The sequence below is a fragment of the Grampus griseus genome, assembly GCF_964374135.1.
Source record: "Grampus griseus genome assembly, chromosome: 20".
NCBI lineage: Eukaryota > Metazoa > Chordata > Mammalia > Artiodactyla > Delphinidae > Grampus > Grampus griseus.
Window position 1 is genome coordinate 22,851,454 of NC_139014.1, and position 24,203 is coordinate 22,875,656.

Sequence of the window (24,203 nt, forward strand, 5' to 3'; positions counted from 1 at the left end):
CCCTTTAAAAGGCCTGGGGATGGGGGGTGCTAGCAAAAGAGAAGGGTGATTCTGGGAGAGCAGGGAAACAGATGGGAAATGGGGACAGAGGAAGGGCGCTGGGTTGGGTGGAAAGTTTGTCTGGAGAACTCCCACGGCTCTGGCCTCCCCTCCCCCTCCTTGCTCGCTGCCTCTTAGCAAGAAGGAGAAGGCTGGTTAGCAGAGAAATGGCATCTCGGCCGGGAGCTGGAACTAGAAACTTTCTGTCAATGTAACAGACGCGTGGGTGGTGGTGAGTATTCATCCGCGTGGGTGGTGGGTGAGTAAAAAAAGACAGAGAAATCTGAGGAAAAGGGTGGGGTGGAGGAGAGCCAGGAGGAAAAAAGGGGAGCTGGAGGCAAGGGCTGCAGGGCAGGGGGCGGCAAGCTCTGGAGGGTTCAGATCCAAGAGAGCTGCTCTGAAAAACTGGGCAAACTCGCCAGAGACGGTTAGTTGTGTCCAGCTCAGCTCCAAATAAAGTAATTTTTGCTACTTGGAGGAGGGGATGGGGGTGGGAGTGGGGAGTAGGCAGAGAAGAATCTGAAGAGTAGTTGTCTGGAAGTTGTGCAGTGAGGCCTGGGAGAGGGTTCTTCCTCCGGCCACCCCCTTGAAAAGCCCTGCAAGTTTTTCACAGCCTCTCCGGCTAGCTGCAGGGTTGAGTGCTTCTCTCCGCAACAACTCCGGCTGCCCCTGCAGGAAATACGGCTCTCTCTAACCCTGCTGACAGATTTTATGGCCAGATTAGAGAACAGCAGAACACTTGGGTGTTAAAAGGGACCAAGAGAACCTTCCTTCCCCGAGACACCGCTTCCCTGCCCCCTTGCTGTGCTGTGAATCTTACAGCGCAGATATTTCCCCCTTCCCCAGATATTTTCCCCTTCCCCCTGCTTAGCTAGGGCCTGAAATCCCTCAGAAGGAAGGGTAGGGGACACCAAGCCAAGGCAGCCCTTATTTTTCTTGTTTGCAATGACAATTTCAAGCCAAGGCTCAGTTTTTCAAACTTGAGCTAAACTCTCTGACTTGGCCTGCCTTTCTCCTGCTAGATAAATAATCTATCCACTCAACCCCCAGAGCCAAACGCGGCGCTTCACCTAGTTACATCATTCAGAAGATGTTACTCAGGGAAGAGGAAGAGAGAGAGAAAGACAGAAAGAAAGAAAAACCCTTGAGCGTTATTTGATCCCAATCAAACTTTGCACGCTCTTATGCCTTCAAATTATAGCCTGACCCAATGCTAAATTGCTTGCTGGTTAGGTGAGCCTAGTCCAGTTAAAATCCTACTTGGTGGGTGGGGGGGGGGAGTGTAGAATTCAGGTTGCTTTTTTATTGTTATTTATTGTTGCATAAAGACTGTAATTACTAACCTTGGACTGCCAGGATGCAACATAAAAATGAAAATCAGCTCTCGCTTTAAGGCTGAGGGCCTGGAACGATTCTCACTGACACGCCCCCCCCCATCACTATCAACAAATATATGCTCCTAATTAAGCAATGCGGGCGCATCGCTTACAATCAGAATTATGCAACTCTTCAGCAAGCAGCCATCGCCTCTCTTTCAACGAATTAGCTCCATATTTCAGCCTGTCTCCTCGCTCTTATCGGCTCCAGCGACGCAGCAGTGACATTTCATCTTTGACAGACTCTCTCTATCCTCGCTCCAATGTGATAAAAGTTTTATGGAACCACGACTAAGAAATGAAGTTTTCCCAAGGATCGTGGAAACAGAGCAGCACATTAGCCTGGGGACCATTTTATTTACGCTTGGATCCAACAGCTTCTCCTACCCTCCTCCTCTCCCCTTTCTCTGGCAGTGGAAATCAAACACGCCTCCTCTCCCTCCGCCCTGAGTTTTATTTAGTGATTTAATTTCACTTTAGTTTTAAGGTTTGACCTGAGAAGTCTAGGCCTCAGATTTTTTTTTTAGATTAATCATTTTCCTTTGTTTTCATTTTAGACCCAATGGTGGTTGGGCTTCGGGTCACGTGACGACTTCTTTGTCGCTCCGGAAGAGAACTGTGAAGTTTAGGTTGTGTGTAAGAAGCAGTAATGGGCCAGGTTTTTGTTGTTGTCCATAGGGTGGGGTGGGGTGGAGGGGGTGGGGGGGCGGTGAGGAAGTTGTGGCCAAAGAAGCAAAAAGACAAAAGACCAATCAATGAGAAAAACTGAGAGGCAAAGAAGCCAAACAGAAAGATGGAGAGGGAGCGCCCAAGTCTCCTGTCCCCCCAAACTTGTTACTTAAATCTTAGCTAAAGAACTTGGCAGAATGTTCCAAGCTTGCGTGAGAAAAACCAAATAAACCTGAGACACAGATGGGGGAGGTAGGGGCCTGAGCAGGGGAATAAAAAGGCCAGGATAGGGTCTTCACCATTCTTCCCTTGGGGGAAATCTGGCAGTCAGCAGCCTGCTGCTCTGCTATCTAAATTGGACCACCAGGACAAGATAAAATTGATAACAGAAAGTTTATTCAAGAATTGTTTGACAGACAACCCTTTTAAGTAAGGAAAAAAGTAACTACAGAAGAACAAAGAAAGTTCCAAGAGGGAATTAACTCTAATTCTACAAATTCAGGACTATACAGTGACAATTAGGAGCTGAGTTCATGCCTTTTAGAACTAATTACAATTGCTCATAAGTACGAGTTTAACATAAATCTACAGCTCTTTTCTAGAGTACAATATAACTAAAATAGCTGGTTTTACATGACAGGGAACACAACATCCTTTATAACAAGTAAATACTAAAAAAAGTACAATTTTTTCCTTTTTCCTCATATAAATACATAATGTAGGGGGATAAATAATACAAAAAAGGAAAATATTTTAACAGGCTATAACCAATAAATATATATGAAAATGTTCACTAGAACACACACTTTTTGAGCAATGCTGGACTCCTGCAGGCCCAGGCATCTCTCACAGTTGTTTTTATATCCATTAAAATGTAAACTCTAAGTGCAACAAAAGTGTCCTGTCCCGGTTGAGCAAGGCACACAGGCCCAGCTGCAGACCCCGCCTGGGACAGACAGTTTGTTAAAATATACCCTGTTTTCACGTTAAGTCAAGAGAGCAACGGAAGAAAAGAAAAGTGTAGAACCTCGTGTCACCGACTGCTTTCTGTGGAGAGAGGGGGATGGACCTGGAGCTGAGATGCGAAGCAGCAGAATGGGCAAACCTTCAGTCCTGACAACTTGCCTGCCCTCACCTCCCAGCTTTGCCATAAAAGAAAATATATATATATATATTTATAATATAGACAGCTCTGACTTTCAGGATCTCTCACCATCCCTGAGCCCTCTGTAGACTGTAATTGATGGGGGCGGGGTATAGATATTAATGTCCTAGAGCAGGAAAAGTGTGGGACTAGAAATGGAGGGAGTGCCCAATCAACCGCAAATCGATTGACAGAAATTTGAGGATTCAGGGAAGTGGGAGGGGTACGTGCTTTGTGCCCTTGGTTTTGAAATGTGTTTTAATTTTTTTTTTTAAAAAAGGAGAATTGCCAGGAAAAAAAAAATCAAGATTTGGGGGAATTACCCACATAGATGTAAGGTAAGTTGGTTGGTTGGCTGGTGATGGCCTAGCCATCTTGTCTGTTTTTTAAAATGTGCTTCTCTGCGTTGTTTCCCTATCTCCTCTTTCTCTACCCCACTCTCGAGGGTGAAATTCCAACTGGGTATTGCTGGAGGCCTAGGATTGATAGGGTCATCTCCAATCTGCTGTAGATTCCTTTCCAATGGGTGGGCAGGCGGACTTAACAAGAGCTGCAGGACTTAAAAAAGCAACTTCTCAGGCCAGGAGAATGGGAAGGAACTCCAGGCCCTTTCTTCCCGGGAAGCCTGGCTGCCACCTCCCTGCCTCTCTTTCAGACCTCCAGGCTGTCCCGCAGAACTCCACAGCCCCCGCCCTTCCTGGGTCTCCCCCACCCCAGGACCTGCCCCTCAGCCCTCCCTCTTCCATCACAGGTGTGTTAACTTGGGCGCTTCTTGGATTCTACCCTGAGGAGGAGGCGCATGGTGAGAAGAGAGGTCTGTGTAGGTGGGGTGGGGGTCGCAGGGTCCGTGATGCTGGCTGGGGGCCATAGGAGGCGCCCCGTTGTAGTCCAGGTTCCCCGACGGGTGGTGGGAAAGGTGGTTGAGGCCGTAGAGGGAGGGGCCGGCAGAGGGCGGCAGCGGATCCGCGTAGCCGCCCCCGCCCACGTACACCGGGCTGCCCTGCATGGTGGGCGTCCCGTAGGCGCCCCCGTTGGCTTGGAGGACATGAGGCTCATAATCGGGCGCCGGGGTCGGGGGGTACTTCTGAGGGGCGCCGCAGCCTTTGAGGGGGGGCTGGTAGTTGGAGGGCAGCGCATAGGCATTCTGGTGGGCTTTGCCGAAGGCGGGCGGGGACGGGCTGTCGTAGCTGGGGGTCATGGAATGCAAGGCGTTCATGAAGCCGGCCGTGGACTGCATGGGCTGCGGGGGGCTGCCAGCGGGGGAGGGGCCCCCCGAAGACGAGGCCAGGCCCTTGGCCTTCTGGTCCTTCTTGTACTTCATGCGCCTGTTCTGGAACCAGATCTTGATTTGCCGCTCGCTGAGGTTCAGCAGGTTGGCCATCTCCACGCGGCGCGGCCGGCACAGGTAGCGGTTGAAGTGGAACTCCTTCTCCAGCTCCACCAGCTGCGCGCTAGTGTACGCCGTCCGCGCCCGTTTGGACGCCGCCGAACCCGGGGGGCTCTTGTCCCCTCCCCCGCCGCCGCCCCCGCCACCGCCACTGCCTCCGCCGCCGCCGCCGCCGCCGCCGCAGCCCTCTGCTGGATCCGAGGGGGAGGGGTGGGAAGGGGAGAAAATGAAATAAAAGATAATTACTGAACACGCCGAAATTGAATGCATCGTTTCTTAATAAATCCAGGCCTGGACTCGGAGCACCCGCCGCCCTCCCCTTCGCGTCCCCGCCGCCTCCTCTCCACTGCCCCCCCACCCGCCCGTCGCATTAGCGGACACTCTATAATAGTGGCATTTATTAAGAGACCTGTTCGCCTCTCGCTGCCCCAGCTTATGAAAATTTGATCATGTCACGCAGACAGAGCCGCATGGCCATTTATTTAGGCCTGGATTTTCTCGCGCACACTTCCTCCCCCTTATTCCCAGTTCCAGGTGTGGAAGACACTCCTCCCACCCCCACCCCCACCCCGCCCGGTCCTGTGGACCCGGCAGGTGCCTGAGGAGAATCCCGGGGGGGGGGGGGAGTCTGGACATTCTGGGCAGGGCGCGGAAATGTGGGGCGAAGAGGCTGTAGTGCCTGGAGGCCGGGACCCCGGGCCGCCCAAGCGAGTGATTAATGCCCACAGTAATCATCCTTAATAATAATCAATCGTTGACGACTCTGCGTCTACTGGCAGCGTCTGACTCTGCGGCCTTGCGAACGGCTGAGGCCGAGCACCTGGACTTCTGGACCTCTCAGAAGCTCAGGTGGAGGGGGCTGGAGGGAGAGGGTGTTGGCGGGGTCAGGGGTCATCAGGTGGTGGGGGGTACGGGGAAATGCGCCGCTAACGCCGCCACCTGATATTGTTCCCAGGCCGCCGCCTGGGCGCCTAGGGGCTGGGTGCTAGAATAACAGTGACATTCCTGGCCTGGACAAACGCTGACGACGAGGAAGCCAGAGAGCCGGTACCTGTGCCAGGGGAGATGTTTTTCAGCTTGGACGTTTGCCTCGACTCTTTCATCCAGGGGAATATCTGTTTGGTGAGGGTGGAGTTGGAGCCGGCACCGCACTTGGGGGGGCCGCTTTTGCTGGGGCCACCCCCGTTACTGCTGTTGCTAGTGGTACTGGTAGGTGCAGCGCTGGGCGGGGGTGAGCCGGGCGGGGCGGGCAGGGGCTCGGGGGCCAGGCCGGGCCTCATGCAGCTGCCGTTGAGCTCCTTGCTCTTGGCGTGCGGGGCGGCGTTGCCCAGGGACTGCAGCGAGCACGCTGAGCGCTGGTAGTCACCCTCCAGGTGCGTGGCGGCCTGGAAGGGGGGTTGAGGGGGACCGTCGTAGCCGAAGCCATTGCTGCCAGGGTACGAGGAGTAGCCTCCGAAGAGTGCGGCCGCAGCGTTGTCGTAGTAGGTGGCTTTCTGCATCGCTGGGCGAGGCCCGGGCGGTGGGTGGCAACTTGCAAGGGCTTGATACCCTCACGACCGGACATTGGCACCCCTGGGGTCACGTGGCTCGTCGGACCCCCCTCCCCTTTCTGCCCCCCTCCTCCCGGGGTCTGTTCGTAGCGGTTGACCTGCGGGGTGAGAGAAGAGACACAGGGGGAGAAGAGGACTGGGGCTCGAATCCATCTTAGGAACTGAAAAGGGAACTGACATCAATAGGGTTTTTCTACTCCCCCACCCAACATCTTCACAGCAGATGCTGAGGCCACTTCCTTGACCTGAAATGGATTTTTCTTATTGCAACGCTTTAATTTTAAAAGAAAAAGCTACCAGTTTTCATTTCCACTCAAAAAATAAGGACTCTACTCCTTTGGGGACTGCCTAGATATAGAATCTTACTATTGCAAGGGACATTGCTTCTCTCCTGCCTGAACACTAGCCCCTGACCTCTCCTCTTCCCTCCTTCTACACCGCCCCCCCAATCTGGGATAGGTGTGTGGGGGGGGGTTGCAGACTCCAAAATAAAAGCATCATCAACACCGTCCTCTGAGCTGAGAGGCCTCCTGCCTCTGCCTCCATCTAGGTTCCTTTCATCCAGGGTCTAGCCTGGAGAAAAAACTGAGTATCTCTGAAAGAGGCAGGAGGGAGAAGCAAGTTGAGCAGGGAACCTTCTGGTGTGAGGGATACTCTCCTTCCCCTCCCACCTCACGAAGACTGCAGCCTGACCTAGAAACTTCCTGAAGATTTTTAACCTGCAGAGCCAGTGGCACTGAGCCTCCTCCATGGCCTTGCTGCAGGTACCAACACCTCCAGTCTGAGTCTTTTCTAGCCAAGTCTGGGACCCCACAGCCAGCAGCCCCCATGGGGCCCCCAAATGGAACAGGATTGTTTTCCTGGCGGGGCTGGTTGGTGCTGTGACCATTTGGCCCAGGTCTCCCCCCACCCTCTGTTTTTTTTTTCATCAGGCTTAATTTTTTCCCCACCCTTTTCTTGACAGTCTGTTTCCTTTGATTTTTCTAAAGAAGAAAAGAAGAAAGAAATTGGATAACTGCTGGACTTCTCCTGAGAGATGGGAAAGTGCTTTCTAAAACAGAAAATTTTTCCCTAGGAAAAAAGGAAGTAAACAAAGCAACTTGAACAATATTATCCTCTGGGTTGGAAACTGGGTGCCCCTGTTTACTGAAGTTCTCTGAGGCCAAAAAAAAATGATTATTTTAATGCAGGCTTTTAAAAGTGTGCTGGAAAAATAAAGGTTCAAGCTGTCACAGGATCTTGTGTATTTCTTCTGAAACTTCTGACTGCATCCCCCATCTATCTTACCAACCCCTCACCATCACTTTTCATAAAATCTTCAGACTGACCCTCTCTTCTGACATATGAGTTTGGACTACTTAAATCTCATTCAGCCCAGCTGGTCAACTCCAAAGAAAACTAAAAATAGGAAAATAAAACAAAAAGGAGTGCAGGTGAAGGAAATCCCCCCCACACATAAACCCCCTTCTTAATGGCACAGATTTATACTCAAAAGGGAGCCGGGTAGCCCTGAGTTCTGATTGGGTTCTGGGAAGAATTTGTTTCTGGGAAACACGCATGGGTCTGCAAAGCAGCAGGTCCTTCCAGGGAGGAGAACTGGAGTTCAATTGACCAGGCTGACCCAATCCCTTTATTATTATTACCATTAGCCTCTGATGATTTAACCAAAATTAGCTTCGGAGCAGCCCTGGCTGAAGGGGGAATTAATTAACAGGCATCAGTTGAGTTTGTTATTAATAGATAGGAGAATGAAATAAAACTGTTGGAGGGGGTTGGCTGGCTGGGCCCTGGCTTTATTTAGTCTAAATGATTGTTACAGCAGTAATGATGATGATGATGATGATGATAAAACAATAATTTGACTAGACGCCTGGGGCTGAAATTCCTGTCGCTCCCCCTGCAATAAACTCGCAAACCATCGCAGGACCGAGGCCAGGAGAGTGTGGGAAGCAAGAAGCCAGCGACGTGATAGGAAAGAATGGAGACTCCGCTGGCGGCGAGAAAGGGCCGGGAAGGTTTGCGGACCGAGTTAGCCCCTGGCTGCCGCCGCCGGGCTGTCTCGGCTGCTGCTGCCGCGGTGGCTGGCGATGAGCTATGTTGTCCCAAGGAGGCGAAGAGAAAGCGTTCAGGACACGGAAACGGTTAGCAGCGGCAGGTTCCAAGCACAGCCGGCCGAGGGCCGAGCCCTAGGGCAGCAGCAAGTTTGGGCGCTGGAGGTAACCGAATTAAAAGGCATCTTAGCAACTCCGCACCGGGACTTTGCCAGGCCACACTCGGCTGGAGGGCGCAGAGGCCTGGCTGATGGGACAGTGAAAAGAGGGAAAGGTGCCGAGGGGATCCGAGATCTGGGGATCCAGGAAAAGGGGGGGTGGGGAGCAGCTCTACCAAGCCAAACATGTCTATTTCCCTTGCCTCCATGTTGGAAAAATCCAGGCTCCATATGGCTTCTCGGGAGAAAGGGAGGGAGGGAAGGAGACGTGGCTCCCGGCTTCCCCCCAGGGTCTCGCTGAAGAAGGGCGGTGAGCCACCCCAAGAAACCCACCTTTCCAGGCACACCCCCGAAATCCTGGGAGAGTAACAATAGCTGGGAAGCCCTGGGAGAGGGGATAGGCCACCTTCCAGGACTTAAAAAAAAAAAAAAGAAGGAAGAAAAATAAAACAACAAAAAAGGAAAAGAGAAAAAGATGAGGCTCTTCTTAGCAGCGGGGCAAAAATTCAGCCCTGATCTGACTGCTTAAAGAAAAGAGAAGAGAAAAGGAGAGAAGCAGGAAGAGAGAGGGAGAGAGAGAGAGGGAGAGGGAGAGAGGGAGGGAGGGAGGGAGAGAGAGAGAGAGGGAGAGAAAGAGGGAGGGAGGGAGGGAGAGAGAGAGAGAGGGAGAGAGAGAGGGAGAGGGAGAGGGAGAGAGGGAGAGGGAGAGAGAGAGAGACAGAGAGAGAGAGAGAGAGAGAGAGTCGCTGCGTGGAAGGAAGCTTAAAGCTTGTGAACTCTTCTTGAACCGAGATTGGAGTCATATGGGCCATAAATCATTGAGACATACTCTCCGCCATTCACAAACTGATAGCCTATTTCAGTCCAGCTTACCTTAGCCACCGATGAGGGGAGAACAGGCAGACATAATATATATTCACATCGAGCCCCAGCGCGAGCGGCAGGCGAGAAATCTCCCCTCCTTGAAGGCAAAGGAAAAAAAGACCACTGTTTAAAGCGGCGTCGCCCCCCTCCCCAATAGCCACCCCGGCTGGGGAGTCTGAGGGGCAGACCGGCCGGAGGAGCCGCGCGGCGTCCGCTTCAATTCACTCGGCTTAGGAGCGGGGGTGCGCAGGAGGGAGGGGGTGGGGGAGCGGGAAAAAAATAGAAGAAGACCAAAAGGTGCTCGGGCGGCTCAGCTCGCTGAGAATCCAGCTCCGGGCTCCGGCACGGCCAAGCCGCCACAGTGTGGTTGCCCTATAAGACTGGTACGCCCTACTCTCCGTAACAATGGCCTCTGCTTTTGCACAGGGAAAAAAACCACACAGACACACACACTCACACACTCACTCACTCACACACACACAAGCTCACACACACCCCCACCTCTCCCCCTTTAGCAAGCTTAGATGCCTGATAAGGAAGGAAGGTGATGGTGGTGATGGGAGAGGGGGAACATTTTGAACACCCCCCTCAATTTAAAAAAAAAAAAGAGTGAGAAAGGAAAGGAGGTAGAGGTTTTGAGTTTTGTTTTCGTTTTTTAAGGACAGGTAAATTTTTAAATTCAGATTTTGGCGGGGGAGGAAGAGGAGCGCAAAGATAAGGCAAAGCCCGTGGAGTTCACAGCTCCCCCCAGCACCACTAGTAAACCCTTCCTCTAATTGGAGAAGTAGCTTGGGAGGCCCTGGGGGGGGGCGTTTCCTGGGTGCCCCTCTGCATTCATTCGCAGTGGGAACACTGGGACTTTTTTTTTTTTTTTAAAGTAGTTTCACTCTTGCGGGACTGGTGGCTGCGTCTCTGGCCCTCTGGCTCTGTCTCCCTCCTTCCGAGTCTCCCATAGTCTCCCAGTCTCTGTTTCTTCTCTCCCCCACACCCTCTTTATTCCTCCTCTCTCCCGGCAAATCTCCTGGCCCAGTTTCCAACCTGTGGGGGGGGGTGGGGAGCCAGACCTCTCTTTTCTTTTTAACAGACCCCCCCCAATTTGAGAGCAGACAACAAGCGGTGAGTGATTATTTTAAAAATCCAGACCATCTTGTAGGGGGAGGGGGGTTGAGGAGAGGGTGACAAAAGGAGGACCTTGTGTTTAGCTTGAGTTCCAGACACGGCTGCCAATAGAGAGGCTGTAAGAACTGCATGAAGAAGTTTCTGTTGAGATTCTCACCTCTGGAAGGGCAGAAGGGGCTAAGAGGTGATAAGGGCATTTGTACTTCTAAGAAGATGAGAAGAACCCGCAAAATGGCTTAATTTTAAATGCACTGGCAGAAGAGATGGAGGATAGTTATTTATATTATTATTATTCAGAACAAACCTGTTAATTTCTCTTAGCTCTACAAGATTTAGGACTCTTGGAACAGGTGAGGAAGACTACAAAAGCTCAACTTTTCTTCGAGTGTGTTTTACAAGGGCAGGAAAAGGCGAGGAGGCCTGTAGGAGGAAGACAGGAGGCAAGAATGTAGGTGTCTGCAGATTTGGGGTGGGGGTGGGGAAGAGCCGTTCCTGGAGGAGGAAAAAGACAAAAAGAGCACCAGGACTTTTCCAAAAGCAGGAGTGTCTGCAACTCTGCCGAACTGCTGACTCGGGCTTAGAGGATAAAATAGAAGGCCGACAGTCTCTCTATTCTACAAAGGCAGCTTGGAAAACTTGTTCTCTTAACTTCTCCGTAGACAGAGCCAGCCACTACCTTGTGACATCCTGGTTAGAATCCTTGGCTTTTGCCTTCTCCCATCTGGATGCACCAGGAGAGAAGGGACTGGGAGAACAAAGGTGAGAGATGGTTTCCAGCTATTGTCTCCCCTCCAGGAGAGGGTGGCTGTGTCTGGCAAAGCTTCCCTCACACCCCATAGCTCCCCACTCACAGGCTTTTCTTTGGGCTGAGAAAGGGTCCTACTATCTACTCTCCTACTCTCGTAGGGGGTGGTCCCTGGCTCCCTCCGGCCCCCACTTCTTTCAGGCCCACTAAATCAGGCTTCGTGGGCTGCAGCAGCCAGCTTCCTGGGGCCCTGCTGAATGGGGGTGGAGGGGGGGACCCATGGCCTCTCTACCCTCTAGCAAGGAACTGCATGAAGAGTCTCCCACTGTGATGTCCTGAGGATCCTGCCGCCTGCCTAGAGAGTTGGTGGCTGAGGGAAGTGTGGTGGGGAGGTGAAGACGGAAGGTGGAAGCCATTTTCTGTATTTATTAATAGTATCAAGGAAAGAAAATGCCCAAGCCAGACCCAGTTCTGGTGCTTAAGCCAGGACCCTCAGAGAAAGCAGTCAGGGCTACAAAGAATCTGTCCTGAGATCTCTGAACCCTGGTTAGAGACCTGCTGGATTGGACCTTATGTAGCTTTGGGCCTGGTGGGTCAGGGACTCGCCCATGGCGGCTTCTAGAGGCTTGTAGAGAACAGCACCTTTGGGTCTTTTCCTCCCCAAATTAAAAAGTCAAGAGTGTACCTCAGACCCTCCAACTCTCCTAGCTGTTTCTACCACTAGCTAGAGAAGGTCATCGTGAAATTAAGAGAAGAGGAGGACCTGTTCACTTGTGGGACTGCACAGCTTTGCCCCAAGGAATAAAGAGAGCCCAGGGGGCACACAACTAGCTGCGGGCCTGCAGGAGGATCGGCCTGAAGCTGAGCTGAGGGGAGAGGACTTTTCCAGAGACAGCAGTGGACGCCTCCCCACTCGGAGCTTCAACTCATGTGGTCCCCTCTGGCTACACAAGGAGGTGGGGTGCAGTGGGGCAGGAGCAAAAAGGAGGGCTGGGAGCAAGAGAGCTAACCTGGAGAAGATTTTCAGAGCACACATACCCCCAAATGTGGTAGGAAATGGGGTGGGGGCTTCTTAAGGAATTCTGAGAGCAGAGCCCATTCGAAATGCTTGCGACGCAATTAGATCCCCGTTCGGTTTCTTTCCTGCCTTTTTTATCCCTTTCTCGGAGATTTCTGGCTGGCCAATTGCCCCTGTTTGGGGCTGGGAAGGTGGCGGGTGGATGGTAGAACTGGCAGCCCCAGGACACCCATTTTGTTTGCGGTGTTGCTGCAGGCTAGGGACCTTCCAAACTTCAGGGGATAGGGCAGGGGCAGTAAGGAGCCTGGGCAGGGACCTTGGGGTGGGAAACACCAGAGGGGTCTGAGGGAAGACTTTGAGGTCTGGAAAAAGGAGGAGAGAGGGATTTATCACCCCTGACAGTGAAGTCATGATTTAGGCACAGACTAGAGAGAGAAGAGGGAACGATCTCTTCCTGGATTCAAGGAAGGAAACTTGAGCACTTTACCATGTGTGAAAGACAGAGAGGGAGAGAAAATGAAAAAGAAAAATTGAGAGAAAGATTAAGACACAGATAACTTACTGTAATCTAATAAGGGCAGAAATTCATAATAAAGGCAAAAATCAGAGAAAATGTCCCCCTTCATAGACATTCTTTCCTCTCAGATTCAGTTTCCCCAGAGCTGGACCACTCGCTCCCGCACTCCCCTCCCCCACTCCTAATCTGTACCCAGTACCAGGGGACGGGCCCTTAAAACCCCCTTGAGGGATCACTGGGTGCCCATCCTTCAAGGCCTTGGGGGATCATGTCTCTCCCCCAAAAAACCATCAAAGAGCAAACGAAAATTCTCCTCTCACTAAGCACAAACTGGCTGGCTCCCTTAAAATCGATTTCTGATATCAGCCTTTGGGATGACCAAGGATTCCCCCCTCCCCCAAGCCCCCAGCTCAGCAAGCCCCAAATTCGCCTGGCCCGCTGGGCTCCCTGAGAAGCCGGGACCTGGGAGTCGGGGAGGGGGTGGCGGCAAGGCTTTTAGCGATCTCTTTCTTTCTGGTCCTGTCTGGGTTCCCGGTCCCACACTCTTCAGCTTCACTGCCCAACTTTGTGGCCGCGGCAGAGTCGTGAAAAGTTCACACACACACACCCGAATCTCCACCGCTTTTAAATATTAATAAAGATTTCCAAGCTGGGTGTTGTAAAATGGGAATTGCTACTGCAAATCGCTCTTGGTATTTGGATCCCCAACTCCCACCTCTCTAAGATGCCCGAGCGCGAGGGAACAAAGGGGCTGAGGAAACGAGAAGATTCCGCGCCTGGGCGGAGGCCCGTGTAGACCCGGCTCAGTAGAAGCTGAGATTGAAAGAAGAAAACGGCCGCTAAGATTGGAGAAGAAAAATCCGAGCTGCACTCTCCCCTCACACCAGGCGTGGGAGCGCGAAAAGGAGGCAGGACAAAACAGGGCAGCCACGAGGGTTTGCAAAGTCTGCTCGGTGACCAAGGAGGCCGCGCCAGGGGCTGATGGTGCTTAAGGCCAAGTCGGGAGTTGGGAGCTGGCGGCGCCTGGATGGGAATGAGCCCGACTGAATTGGGGGTCCCGCCTCATCTAGAAGCTCTGTCCTGCCCTGGCAAACCCCACCCCGGGCGGATGTCGAGACAAAGGTGGGCAGAGTGGAGAAGGCAAGAAGGAGAGGGGAGAATCTTGGACAGCTTGGGGAGGGGTAGGAGTGGGGGTGGGGGTGGGGTTTGCTAGGGAAGGAACAGAGAAGCAGACAAGAGAGGAACAGGACGCAGCCCGCTGCGAGGGACTGTGCAGGTCTCTCCTGACAGATTGGATGTCTCTCCCAGTGACCTCTGTTTAGCAGACAATAACTCACCGGATTAATGACCAATCAGCAGAAGGCCTTCCGAATTGCCTCCGAATATAAAAAGTCAGAATGGGATAGGGCCAGAATCTGGGCCTGCCGGCCCTTTTGGTTTTTTCTTTCTCTCTCTCTCAAGTAGGGTTTGGGGTGAGGCTCTAAGAAATGGATTATCTGGCCAGAGACTCTGATTTCCAGAACCCCGAAGATGAATTTGTTTCTTATCTCTTCCAACTTCCTCCACCAGAATTCATATCCTTGACCACACTTCCCAAGGCAACCTGGAAGCCTCTCCTCCTCTGCTGGCCTCCTCATATCCCTGATCCTACAAGAAATCTCCCTTCTCACAACCATGCAACTTCTGAGAAGCCCCCATCTCTTTTGAATCTTATTTTATTTTTTCCCAGTTAGGAGAAGAGATGGAAAATAAGAGCAAGAATAGGACAGGGGTCATCCACCTTGCAGGCTTTCTGTCCTGGCTGCCCTGGGAGGAGACCTGGTATAGTGCTGTGGTAGCCTGCGTGTGTCCTCTCCCAAGAAGAGGGGACCCAAAGGCCCAGGGATCAGGATCAGGCTGGAAGTAGTGGTGGTGCTGGCCTGCTGTCATAGAATCTAAATTCTGAAACCACAAACCAGTCCCTGGGCTATACTGCCAACAACTCCAGCCTCAGCTCCCATGCCTGGCGGGGAAAGTGCCTTGCTCTGAGAGGCTGAGCCCCTCCTTCCTTAGCACCCCCTCCAAATGCCAATCCCGGCCCAACCCACCCAGCCAGCCCCTCCCACTGCCTTCCATCTCCACTGCTCTAGGCCTGGGCTTCTCCTCTGCTGAGAATAAGGACACCTTCAGGAGGAGGAATGGTCCAGATTGCAGTGGATTTCTTAGAGCCAGTCTGAGTAACCATGCACTGCTCTGGGCACATGCAAACTCCCTGGATATTGCAAATATGCATGCAGTGACCTATACTCAGATGCCCACAGAACTCCAGGACACAAAAGGGAGCTGCTCCCAAGCACTAGAGAGTTACTCAAGGTCAGAACTGGAAAGAACTCAGGGAGTGTCCTGTCCAACCCTGCCATTGTCAACGATAGAGAAACTGAGGTCCAGAGCCAGGAAGTGGTTTGTCTAAAGTCATACTTGGGATAGGCGTGGAAGTCAGGAGGCTTGGATTCTAGGTGGTCCAGATTGGCTGTGTGCTCTGAAGCAGAGAATTCATTGGGCCTCACTTGTCCCCTTCTGTAAAGCCAGATCCTGTGTGGAGGGGAGGGCTTGGGCTAAATGATCTTCCAAGGTCCATTTTTTGGGCTGACAGTTTGTGGTTCTCTGTGTACTGATGTAAAAGTGTGACAATAAGCAGTAATAAACTGAGTTCAGACAATAATGGGCACCATCTTGGCCAAAGGCAGACTATTTCCTCTCGGGAGTTCAATGCTTACACCCTCACAACTGAGTACCAGCCACACTCCTGGTCCTCCTTGTCCCCTCAGAGGCTGGTGCACTGGTTTTTACTGCTCTTCTGTGTCAGGGGTGGGTTATTCTTCAAATCAAAAGTGCTATTTTTGGACACAGCAACCTGAACAGTAAATAATTAATTTGTGTAATTAGAAGAGGAAGGCTTAAAGCTGACAATTTTTAACCAGGAATCAATGCACCCATTGTACCAGCCTGGCCTTCTCACCCGACCAACCCCCAACACTGCCCACACACCTACCAGCTTCCCCAACTGCCTCCCTCAACTGGGAGGCCAGCATTCCCAAGACTGCCAGCAGGGTTCATGGAATCAGACTCTGCTCCTTCCCCAACAAAGTTCCATTCTCTGCCTTCTCCCCTACAGAAATTGGTCTGCCTGCAGCTGCCCCTCACAGCTTGCTTTCCCGACCCCCTAAAGCTGTGCTGGGCTCCAGGTCCAGGCTCTCTGCTCTTGGGACACATGTAATCTACCTCCCCTGCTCAAGATGCCCCAACAATTCAGGGAGTTTGCATTTCAAGAAACTCCCATTAATATCAATTTACTTCACTGAAACCTCGGGTTCTTCATCAAGTTGATGATTTATGATAAAATCAATTAAATTACAGCCACTTAGGGCCCAGCCGCTTCCTCTCAGATTTCATTGGTGCGGGGCCCAAGTGTCTGGTGGAAAAATGCAAGTTTAGCTGGAGGCGAGGAAAGATAATTCTGCGGCTGAGAAAATTTAATGCAAAACAATTTCCAGGCAAAGCCGGGCGTCTGGACAGAAATGCAAGAGCCACCAGTTGGCCTGCGGAAATAACTATCTGGGGGTCAAAATATTTTTCTCCCCACCTTCATCATCGTGCATGGCTCCTTTGCTCTGTTCCCCTTTGTGCTCACCCATCCCCTCCCAAACAGAGACTTTGGGGGAGTTTGAGCAGTACTGGTGGAACCCAAGCCAGCCTCAAACCAACATCCCCTACCACTGAAGGCCTTTTTCTCCCCTCCCCCTCCCCCTCCCCCTCCCCTCCCCCTCCCCTCCCCTCCCCTCCCCCTCCCCCTCCCCTCCCCTCCCCCTCCCCCTCCCCTCCCCCCTCCCCTCCCTCCCCTCCCCCCTCCCCTCCCTCCCCTCCCCTCCCCCTCCCCTCCCTCCCCTCCCCTCCCCCCTCCCCTCCCCCCTCCCCTCCCTCCCCTCCCCTCCCCCCTCCCCTCCCTCCCCTCCCCTCCCCCCTCCCCTCCCTCCCCTCCCCTCCCCCCTCCCCTCCCCCCTCCCCTCCCTCCCCTCCCCCCTCCCCTCCCTCCCCTCCCCCCTCCCCTCCCTCCCCTCCCCTCCCTCCCCTCCCCTCCCCTCCCTCCCCTCCCCTCCCTCCCCCTCCCCTCCTCCCTCCCCTCCCCTCCCCTCCCCTCCTCCCTCCCCTCCCCTCCCCTCCTCCCTCCCCTCCCCTCCCCTCCTCCCTCCCTCCCCTCCCCTCCTCCCTCCCCTACCCTCCTCCCTCCCCTCCCCTCCCCTCCTCCCCCCCTCCTCCCCTTCTCCTCCTCCTCCTCCTCCTCCTCCTCCCCACCCAGCTGTGCTCAATAATTCCTCAGTCTCCCATGGCAAAGTTAAACGTTCAAAGTGAGTATCGGGCAGCATGGGCAGATGGCACGCAGGGGCCAGGGACCAGGCCGGGTGGGCGCTGTTGCGCGTGGCTGTGGGAGGAAAGAAAGCACAGGCTGAAGGAGCACTACTCCATGGCGAGGGCACAAGGCGGCAAAGTGTGTCCAGAGCTACCCCTTGCCAGGGTACCAAGACCTGAGAACACCGAGTCCCCCCTCGGGCTCCCTGTGTGCTCACTTGTAAAGCGATGCTGTACCCAACAAACCCCAACCCGAACACAATGTGCACTCACACAATACACAAAACACATCTACGTGTGTGTGCTTTCACACTCTCCTTATACCTCACATTCTGTCCCGGCAAAGGGACAGTTCCCACCATCTCCCCACATCTGGGAAAATAAATCCCAGCGAATCAACCTGGCATTGCCTTCCACTCCAAGGAGAGAGGCTTCTCCCGCCTCTGCTCTCTTTGGTTTTTGGTTTCCAGAGCAGGCAGGGAGTAAACACATCTTCTCTGAAGCCATAAATCACCCCCTCTCCTACCTTCTCAGTTTAACACCCGGCCTCAGCGCAACCCCTTGTAGTTTCAGCTTCAAATAACCCGCGAGGTGCTATTAGGTTCTGGCCATAGGTGGCGACTGGACTGCGGGAGCAGGGCCCAGCCAGCCCCCACCCCAGCAGATACCCCTCACATTTGCTGCACAACCCCAAGCTCCCAACTCCAGCGGAAAACCGTCTGCAGCCTCCAACCGTCTGCAGCCCTTCCTTAGCGAGAGCGCTCCCCAGGCCCTAACCGGGTCCTGTCCACACCCCACATTCCTCCACACCTCCCCGCACCCTCCGCCCGCACCGCCTCTTTAACTCGCCCCCATCTCTGTCTTCCAGTGTTGCGATCCTCCTCCTTCCCGACCCGGGGGTGGGGGTTTCAGGCACCCCCCGCTCTCCACCCGGAGCCCGGCCCGGCGCCCGCTCGGCACCGACACCTACCTGTGCGGCTCCGCTAGGGCGCGGGCAGCGGCGGGGGGCCGGCCGGGCCCGGATCCCGGGTCGCCAGCGGGGGCTGGGCGGCCGGCCGCATCTCAGTCCCACCGGCCGGCGCGGGGAGAGGCCCGGAAGCGCGCCCCCAGTCCTCCTCCTCCTCCGCCGCCGCCGCCGCCGCCGCCGCTTTGTTCGGCCCTCGAAGCGGCGCGCGGCCGGCCCGCGTGGGGCTGCGGGAGGCGGACGGGCCCGGCTCGGAGCTGGGTCGCGGTTTCGCTGCGCGAGCGGGCCGAGCGGCCGGGCGGGAGGAGCCGCGTCTGCCGGGGGCACCGCGAGGCGAGGCGCGGGGAGCCGGGGGCGCCATGGCGGAAGGCGGGCGCGCAGCGGCTTTTCAATGTCACCGGCGAAATGGGTTCCATATGTCCGGCTCGGCGGAGGAGGGAGGGGAAGGGAGAGCGTTGTGGGCAGGACGGGACAGGAGGATGGGGGGCGCGATGGAGGGAGCCCAGCGGCGGCCAGGGGGTGATGGGAGGATTGGAGAGGCGAGAAAGGTTTGCGTTTTCCATTTTCCCTGGAGTTGTCTAAAGCTGCTTAGGCTGGTGGGAACTTTCTCTTTTCTTTCCAGAAAGATCGGGGAGGGAGGAGATAAGCGAGGGTAGCATCCGTTTGTTCAGACGGGGGTGGGGGTGGGGTTCAAGAGAGGAGATGCGGATTGGAGGTGAAAGGGAAAGTTCTCAGGCTGCTGGAAGATCAACTTCTTCTCCCTGTCCCCGAAGAGGGAAAGAAGAGACCAAACCCAGGAGCAGCAGAGAGGCCAAGGAAGGATTCCCTGGGTCTGGGTGTGAGAGACCGACACCAACCACCAGCCCACCCGCCCAACCCCACCCCACCCCAGGGATTCAGTTTTGGGAGATTCCAACCTTTAAGTTACTGAAGATGGTGGTGGAAGAGGAGTTTGAAGTGCCCAAGACATCTTGGCCATTCCAGACACTTCAGTTCCTGCCCCAGCTGCCTCACACCTGATTTAGCACCCCCAGGGCCTACTCTAGTCCCCTTGTTTCTGGGATGGCCTCGGCTTTGGGCAGCTGCTGGTAAGAAAGCACAGAGTCTGGAGGAACTTCCAGACCCTACAGCCCTCTCCTCAGTCTGTGCCCGCCCGCCCCCCCCTCCAAGGGGATGGGTCTTTCTCTGCATTTCTGTCTCTATTTGTTTTTCTCTCTTCTCTTTTCCCTTCCCTTCCTTTCCTTTCCCTTTCTCTCTCTCTCTCTGCCTTTTCTAACCTTCTCCGTGGTCTCTGTCCCTTTCTCACAGTCCCTTTGTCTTCTCACACTCTGCTTCTTTGTCTTAAGTGAATTTGAATTGTGCCTTGCTAAGGACTTAGGAGTGTCTCCGGAAGTCACTTCTGGCCTCACTTATTAGGCTGCCCCTCTGAGCAGTGTGGAGCCCTTGGCCTCAGAACCCTGTCCTTTTGGCGAGGGTGGGGAACCCGTCCTTCTGCCGTGGAGACATCTTCTTCTACAAAGAAGGGGGCAAAGTGAGTGGTTTCCTTTCCACCTCCCTTCTCACTTAACTCTGGTTTTGTGAGTGTGTTTGCGTACCCATCCAAGTTGTGGGATGTCTTCTGCCAGGACAGCCTCCCTGCCTCTCTGAGTGGCCTTTGTCTCCATTCTCTCTGTCATCCTTTCCTTGGCCTCTGCCTTGACTTCCCACCTCAGAAAAGGATCCTGCTGCTTGCTCTCTCTCTGGGCCCTCTCTTTTTACTTCAACCTCTCTCTCCTCATCTTTCTATCTAACTCCTGTGCTCATTAAAGCATTAACAGCCCAGTTTCTTAAAGGCATGGGGATAAACACTATAATTATATACAGAAAGTGGACACCAGCAGCGTCTGGGGAGAAGACAGAGTCAGCGGCTTTCCTAAAGCCCCTTTCATCAAATACGTTCTATCCCATCTCCTGCACAGCAGAAAAGCAAATGGGGTGCGTGTGTGTGCAGAACTGGTAAGAAGCAGGGTGATTCGTAGCTAAATGAACCAAATGCATATATTTTTAAAAAAAACAACAAACTTGCTGATTTGAAGGGTAGGCCTGTATGCCTGGATGGAGGGCATCAGGCCTCACACAGGGAAGTTTAGCAAGGGGCCAGCGATTGACTAAAAGATAATGGTGGAGAGGGATGGTTTCTCTGCTTTTGTCTCCTGGGCAGAGTCTGAGTGTGAGTTGGGGAAAGGGAAGAGGAGGGGGTATCCGGAGGGCCAGAAGAGACAAAGACCTGACCGGGCTGAGAGAACGGAGAGGAAAAGCGGGGAGACCAGGCCTCCACGTCACAGGCAGAGGCAGCAGAAGGAGGGGAGACGGAGAAGGGGGAAGGAGTTGGAATCACAGGGGCCGGGGCCTGTGAGATTGGCTCCCAGCTCTCCCCACTGGCTCCGGCCTGTCCCAAGGAGCACATCCTTCAGCCTTCTCCTGCTATTCCCCATCCTCCAAAACAGGTTGAATTCAGAAGCTACTAACACCCACCATTCCACCCTTCATGTCCCTTTTCCTCTCCGAGGAAGAGTTAATCCTTCCCCCTCTCTCCGGCATTCTAAGACTTTGGCCTACATTCTGGAGCACTGGATTGGGGGTGAACTCACCCTCTCCACATTTACCCCCCTTCACTTTCCAGGTGAGGGAGAAGGAAATCCTTGCTTCCCACTCTGAGTGTGTATGGTATTCTTCACCACCCAAGGATGGGGGGCCTGAAGGGTATGGAGCCCACTATCCCTCAGGTCTCTCTGCTGCCTCCTCTGACCCTGCCCACCTGCCCCGTGAGCTCCAGCCCTGTCAAAGCTGCCCCTGAATCCAGACTCTCCCCAGGCCCTTTTAGCGAGGCCACGTAATGTCCCCACCCATCCCAGCCTAGGGTCTTGGACTTTTCCTTCTCTTTCTCCCTAAACCCTTTTCAACCCAGACTCCCAAATTAGGAGGCCTCACCTACCACCCACCCTAAAAGCTGCCTGTTAACAAGAAGAGGGCTCAGCGCCCACTTGGAGCAGAGCGTGGGAGTGAGCTCCTGGACGCCAGCACTGGGGCCTAAGCCACCACTCCAGGACGCAGCTGATGCCATGAATAATTAACACCTGGGCGCGGCATCACTAATTTTCCTGCTCAAAGGTTTACACTAGCAGGCAGAGTTAAGTATCACAGATAATAGTGGCTATAAAGTCAGTTGGCCAGGCTCCAACCAGGGACGGAGAAGCTAGCAGCCCCGACTGAACTTGGCAAAGGCTCTGTCCCTCATCCATAACAACTTCGGGGCGCAGCGCATAATATCCCCAAAAGCCGCCTCTGGCTTTGCTCTCTACCAGCAGACCCTTCCCTACTGGGGAGGTACTGAGACCTCCATATGAAATCAGAGGGGAAAGTTACCAGCTCTCCCCCTCCCAATCTGTACCCCATTTGCTCCCTTTTTGGATGGAGGTTTAGTGAGAGGAACACACCCCATGTCCTGAAACACTCTCCAACTTTCTGAGACCACCTGATTCCTGGAACATTTCTTTTCTAGAACAACTTAGAGAACTTCTCCCTCCTTTAGCCCCAGACACATATAGTCCCTCACTGCTGAGGAAACTTTCTTTGTTTCAGGAGGTCGAAGGAAGGCTACCGGGGTGTGAATTCACTTCCTTGTTTTGTTAGACAGGAGGGTGGGAAGCCAGAGCTTTCAGCTTCCCTCCCTGCCCTTCAGCCTCTGCCTCCATTGTCTCCCCCAGTTTGGGTAGCTCCTTCCCCACCCTCAGCTCCCTGTCATATATTCAATACATCAGTCCTACAGGTTAAGCTTTAATACTATAACTGAGTCCCTCCAGCCCCCTCCAGTTGCAAAGGATCCACTTGGTCCCCCTCGACTACAAAAATCTTTGCCTTCAACTTCAGTAATTTTTTCCCCTGCCTCCACCTCTCTTGCCCCCAGGTTCCTTCTGCCTTCAGAGTTGGGTTCTTTACCCCCAGCCGGCGTCAGAGCAACCAGACTCCTGGAGGGGAACCGCTGGAAAATGAAGCTCTGTCTGCTGCTGCAGGAATGTTGGCTCTATCAGGCTCACAAACATAATTTTTATATTAGATCGTGGTCTTTGACTGGGTTTATATGCCAATGAGGCATTTCTGGTTTACCAAATTTATACAGATCTCACCTTAACTGATAATCACAGATACTGCAATTTAAGACCTCCAGCTATAGAGCTTTCATATTAACTGCTGATATATTACTGAAAATCGTCTGAAATAACCAACTTCTGGGAACAGAGCAGAGAGAGAGGAAGTGCCTCCGAGAGTGACTCTTTCCCGGCCACAGAAATAGCCCAGCTTCCATATCATTTTCTGTGAGAAATGATTTATCGAAGACATGGCCATAAACAACACAACTCACTCACAAACACACGCAGATGCGCGCGTGCGCGCGCGCACACACACACACACACACACACACACACACACACACACACAATGGCTGGCATGCCGGCCGAGAAGCTGACACCCATATTGCTATAAATCAAGAAAAAGGTTGGAGGAGAGGGAGAGGGAGAGAGATAGAGAAGAGGAATATTCCTAAAATCTCTATGCAATGCCTCAATGGGTATAAACACACAGAGGACCATGTGAAGAGAAATGGCAGGAAATGAAGATGGCTATTTGTCACATTCTACGACAATAACATTAATAACAAACAATAAATTTACATGGACATATAAGACGCGGTAGGTAGTGAGAAATCCCTTCTACTTACAATACCCCAGCCCGCGGTGTGGCTCCGGCTGCGGGGCTGTTTTATTGCTGCCTCCCTCTCTTTTTCTCTCTCTCCCTCTCTCTCCCCCTCTCTCTTTTTTTTCTCGGGGTACAGGCTTGTTTTTCAAAGGACAGTTGAATTGCACGTCAGAAACAGGGAGACCGAGCCTGCGATTTTCCTGACGAATACATATCTATTCTGCAACCTCGGCATTAATTATTTAATGAATCACGTGACCAGGAGGGGGAAGGGGGTCTTTCGATTTCAGGCTCAAAGGACCACTATGACCTTCCCCTTCAGGAGGAGAAATTTTCCTGCAAAATAGGTTCCCCCCAACCCACAAATGGAATAGTAGCTAGTTCTCTCTCCCACATTCACATCTGTATCTGCTGTATCTGCATTCCCTAACCAGCCCCCCCAGAACACACACTTACCCACAGCCCACCTCTCCTCTCTCCCTTCTCCTCCTGCTCTGCTTAGTTCGTGGAGGTGCAGAAATAGTCTGCAGGGGCTTCTGGGGGGTGGGGTGGGATGGGCGCAGAGTCCTTCTCCAAGCCCCTGCATTTCTCAGCAACCAGTTCCTCTCTCTGCATCCCCCAACTCTATTCTCTCCCTTACTCCTAGGGTATTTTAGTGGGACCCACTCCCCCTCTTCCTTAAATAACCAACAAAATTTCTAAAGAGACCAGCTTCAAAAGAAGCATTTCATAAGTCCAGATTGTATATGTGTAAAGAATGGGGCTTCTGGCTTTAATTCTCTTTTTAAAAAGATCTTTTGTGGTACCTTTTGAAAGGGCAGAAAAGGGACAGGGTGAAGAGATGACTCGGGAGCTTCCAGAGTTGAGAGTAACCACAAGGGGGACTTGTTTTCGTTGTGTTGTTACTATTATAGGGAACCAAAGTCTACTGACTGACTGAGAATATGCTCTAGAGACAAAAGACCTGGACTAAGTTTCCTACACAAAAGAAGTGGACACTCAGTCTCTCTGTACCTATGTACACTCAGTCTCTCTGTACCCATCCTGTCTCACCCCTCCCCACCCCCCAACACACCAGTGAAGACAGCTGGAGATTTGAACTGGAGGGGAGGAGAGGGAAAGGGAAGAAAGAGGCTTTGAAGTTGGCCTGACAGCCCTGTCCCCATTTCCCAGGTGTTAGTACCCCTTGCTTCCAAGCAGCAGACAATGGAGACAGATCAATAGGAAAAAGATGGGGGGATCGCATATTAAAGTGTTAAAACACTGGTGATGATAGGAGAAATCCAGTCCCTTGGCCTAGAGAGAGAAATGTACGCAGAATTCTTCATCTCAGATATGAACAAAACAAAACAAAACATGCCCCCAAACCTTCACATACAGCTTGGCGCCAGAAGAAGCAGACCAGTTACGACCAGAATCCCAGAACCGGAGTATTTGGCCACGGTGCGGGATGGGGTTGCAAAGGGAAGCAGGGAAGAC

At 53.1% G+C, this 24,203-nt stretch overlaps 1 protein-coding gene and 1 long non-coding RNA gene across 4 annotated transcripts; one reads left to right on the forward strand and one right to left on the reverse strand.

Annotated features, from left to right (window-relative positions):
* Nucleotides 1-165: 165 nt before the first annotated feature.
* LOC309837622 lies at nt 166-4,707 on the forward strand. 2 transcript variants are annotated; one of them, XR_014298277.1, is made up of 5 exons: nt 179-271; nt 1,973-2,051; nt 3,509-3,566; nt 3,980-4,030; nt 4,569-4,707. It is a non-coding gene; the product is annotated as an uncharacterized lncRNA (long non-coding RNA). The 2 variants fall into 2 exon arrangements; XR_014298276.1 differs by lacking the exon at nt 1,973-2,051 and having other exon boundaries at nt 166-271.
* On the reverse strand, nt 3,974-6,114 carry HOXB3 (homeobox B3; the record flags this gene model as incomplete). 2 transcript variants are annotated; one of them, XM_082678300.1, is made up of 2 exons in its annotated part: nt 3,974-4,803; nt 5,667-6,114. In XM_082678300.1, 2 exons carry the CDS (start codon nt 6,112-6,114, stop codon nt 3,974-3,976), a joined length of 1,278 nt encoding a protein of 425 aa, XP_082534426.1. The 2 variants fall into 2 exon arrangements, with proteins under 2 accessions (XP_082534426.1, XP_082534425.1); XM_082678299.1 differs by having other exon boundaries at nt 3,974-4,806.
* Between the last annotated feature and the right edge of the window lie 18,089 nt (nt 6,115-24,203).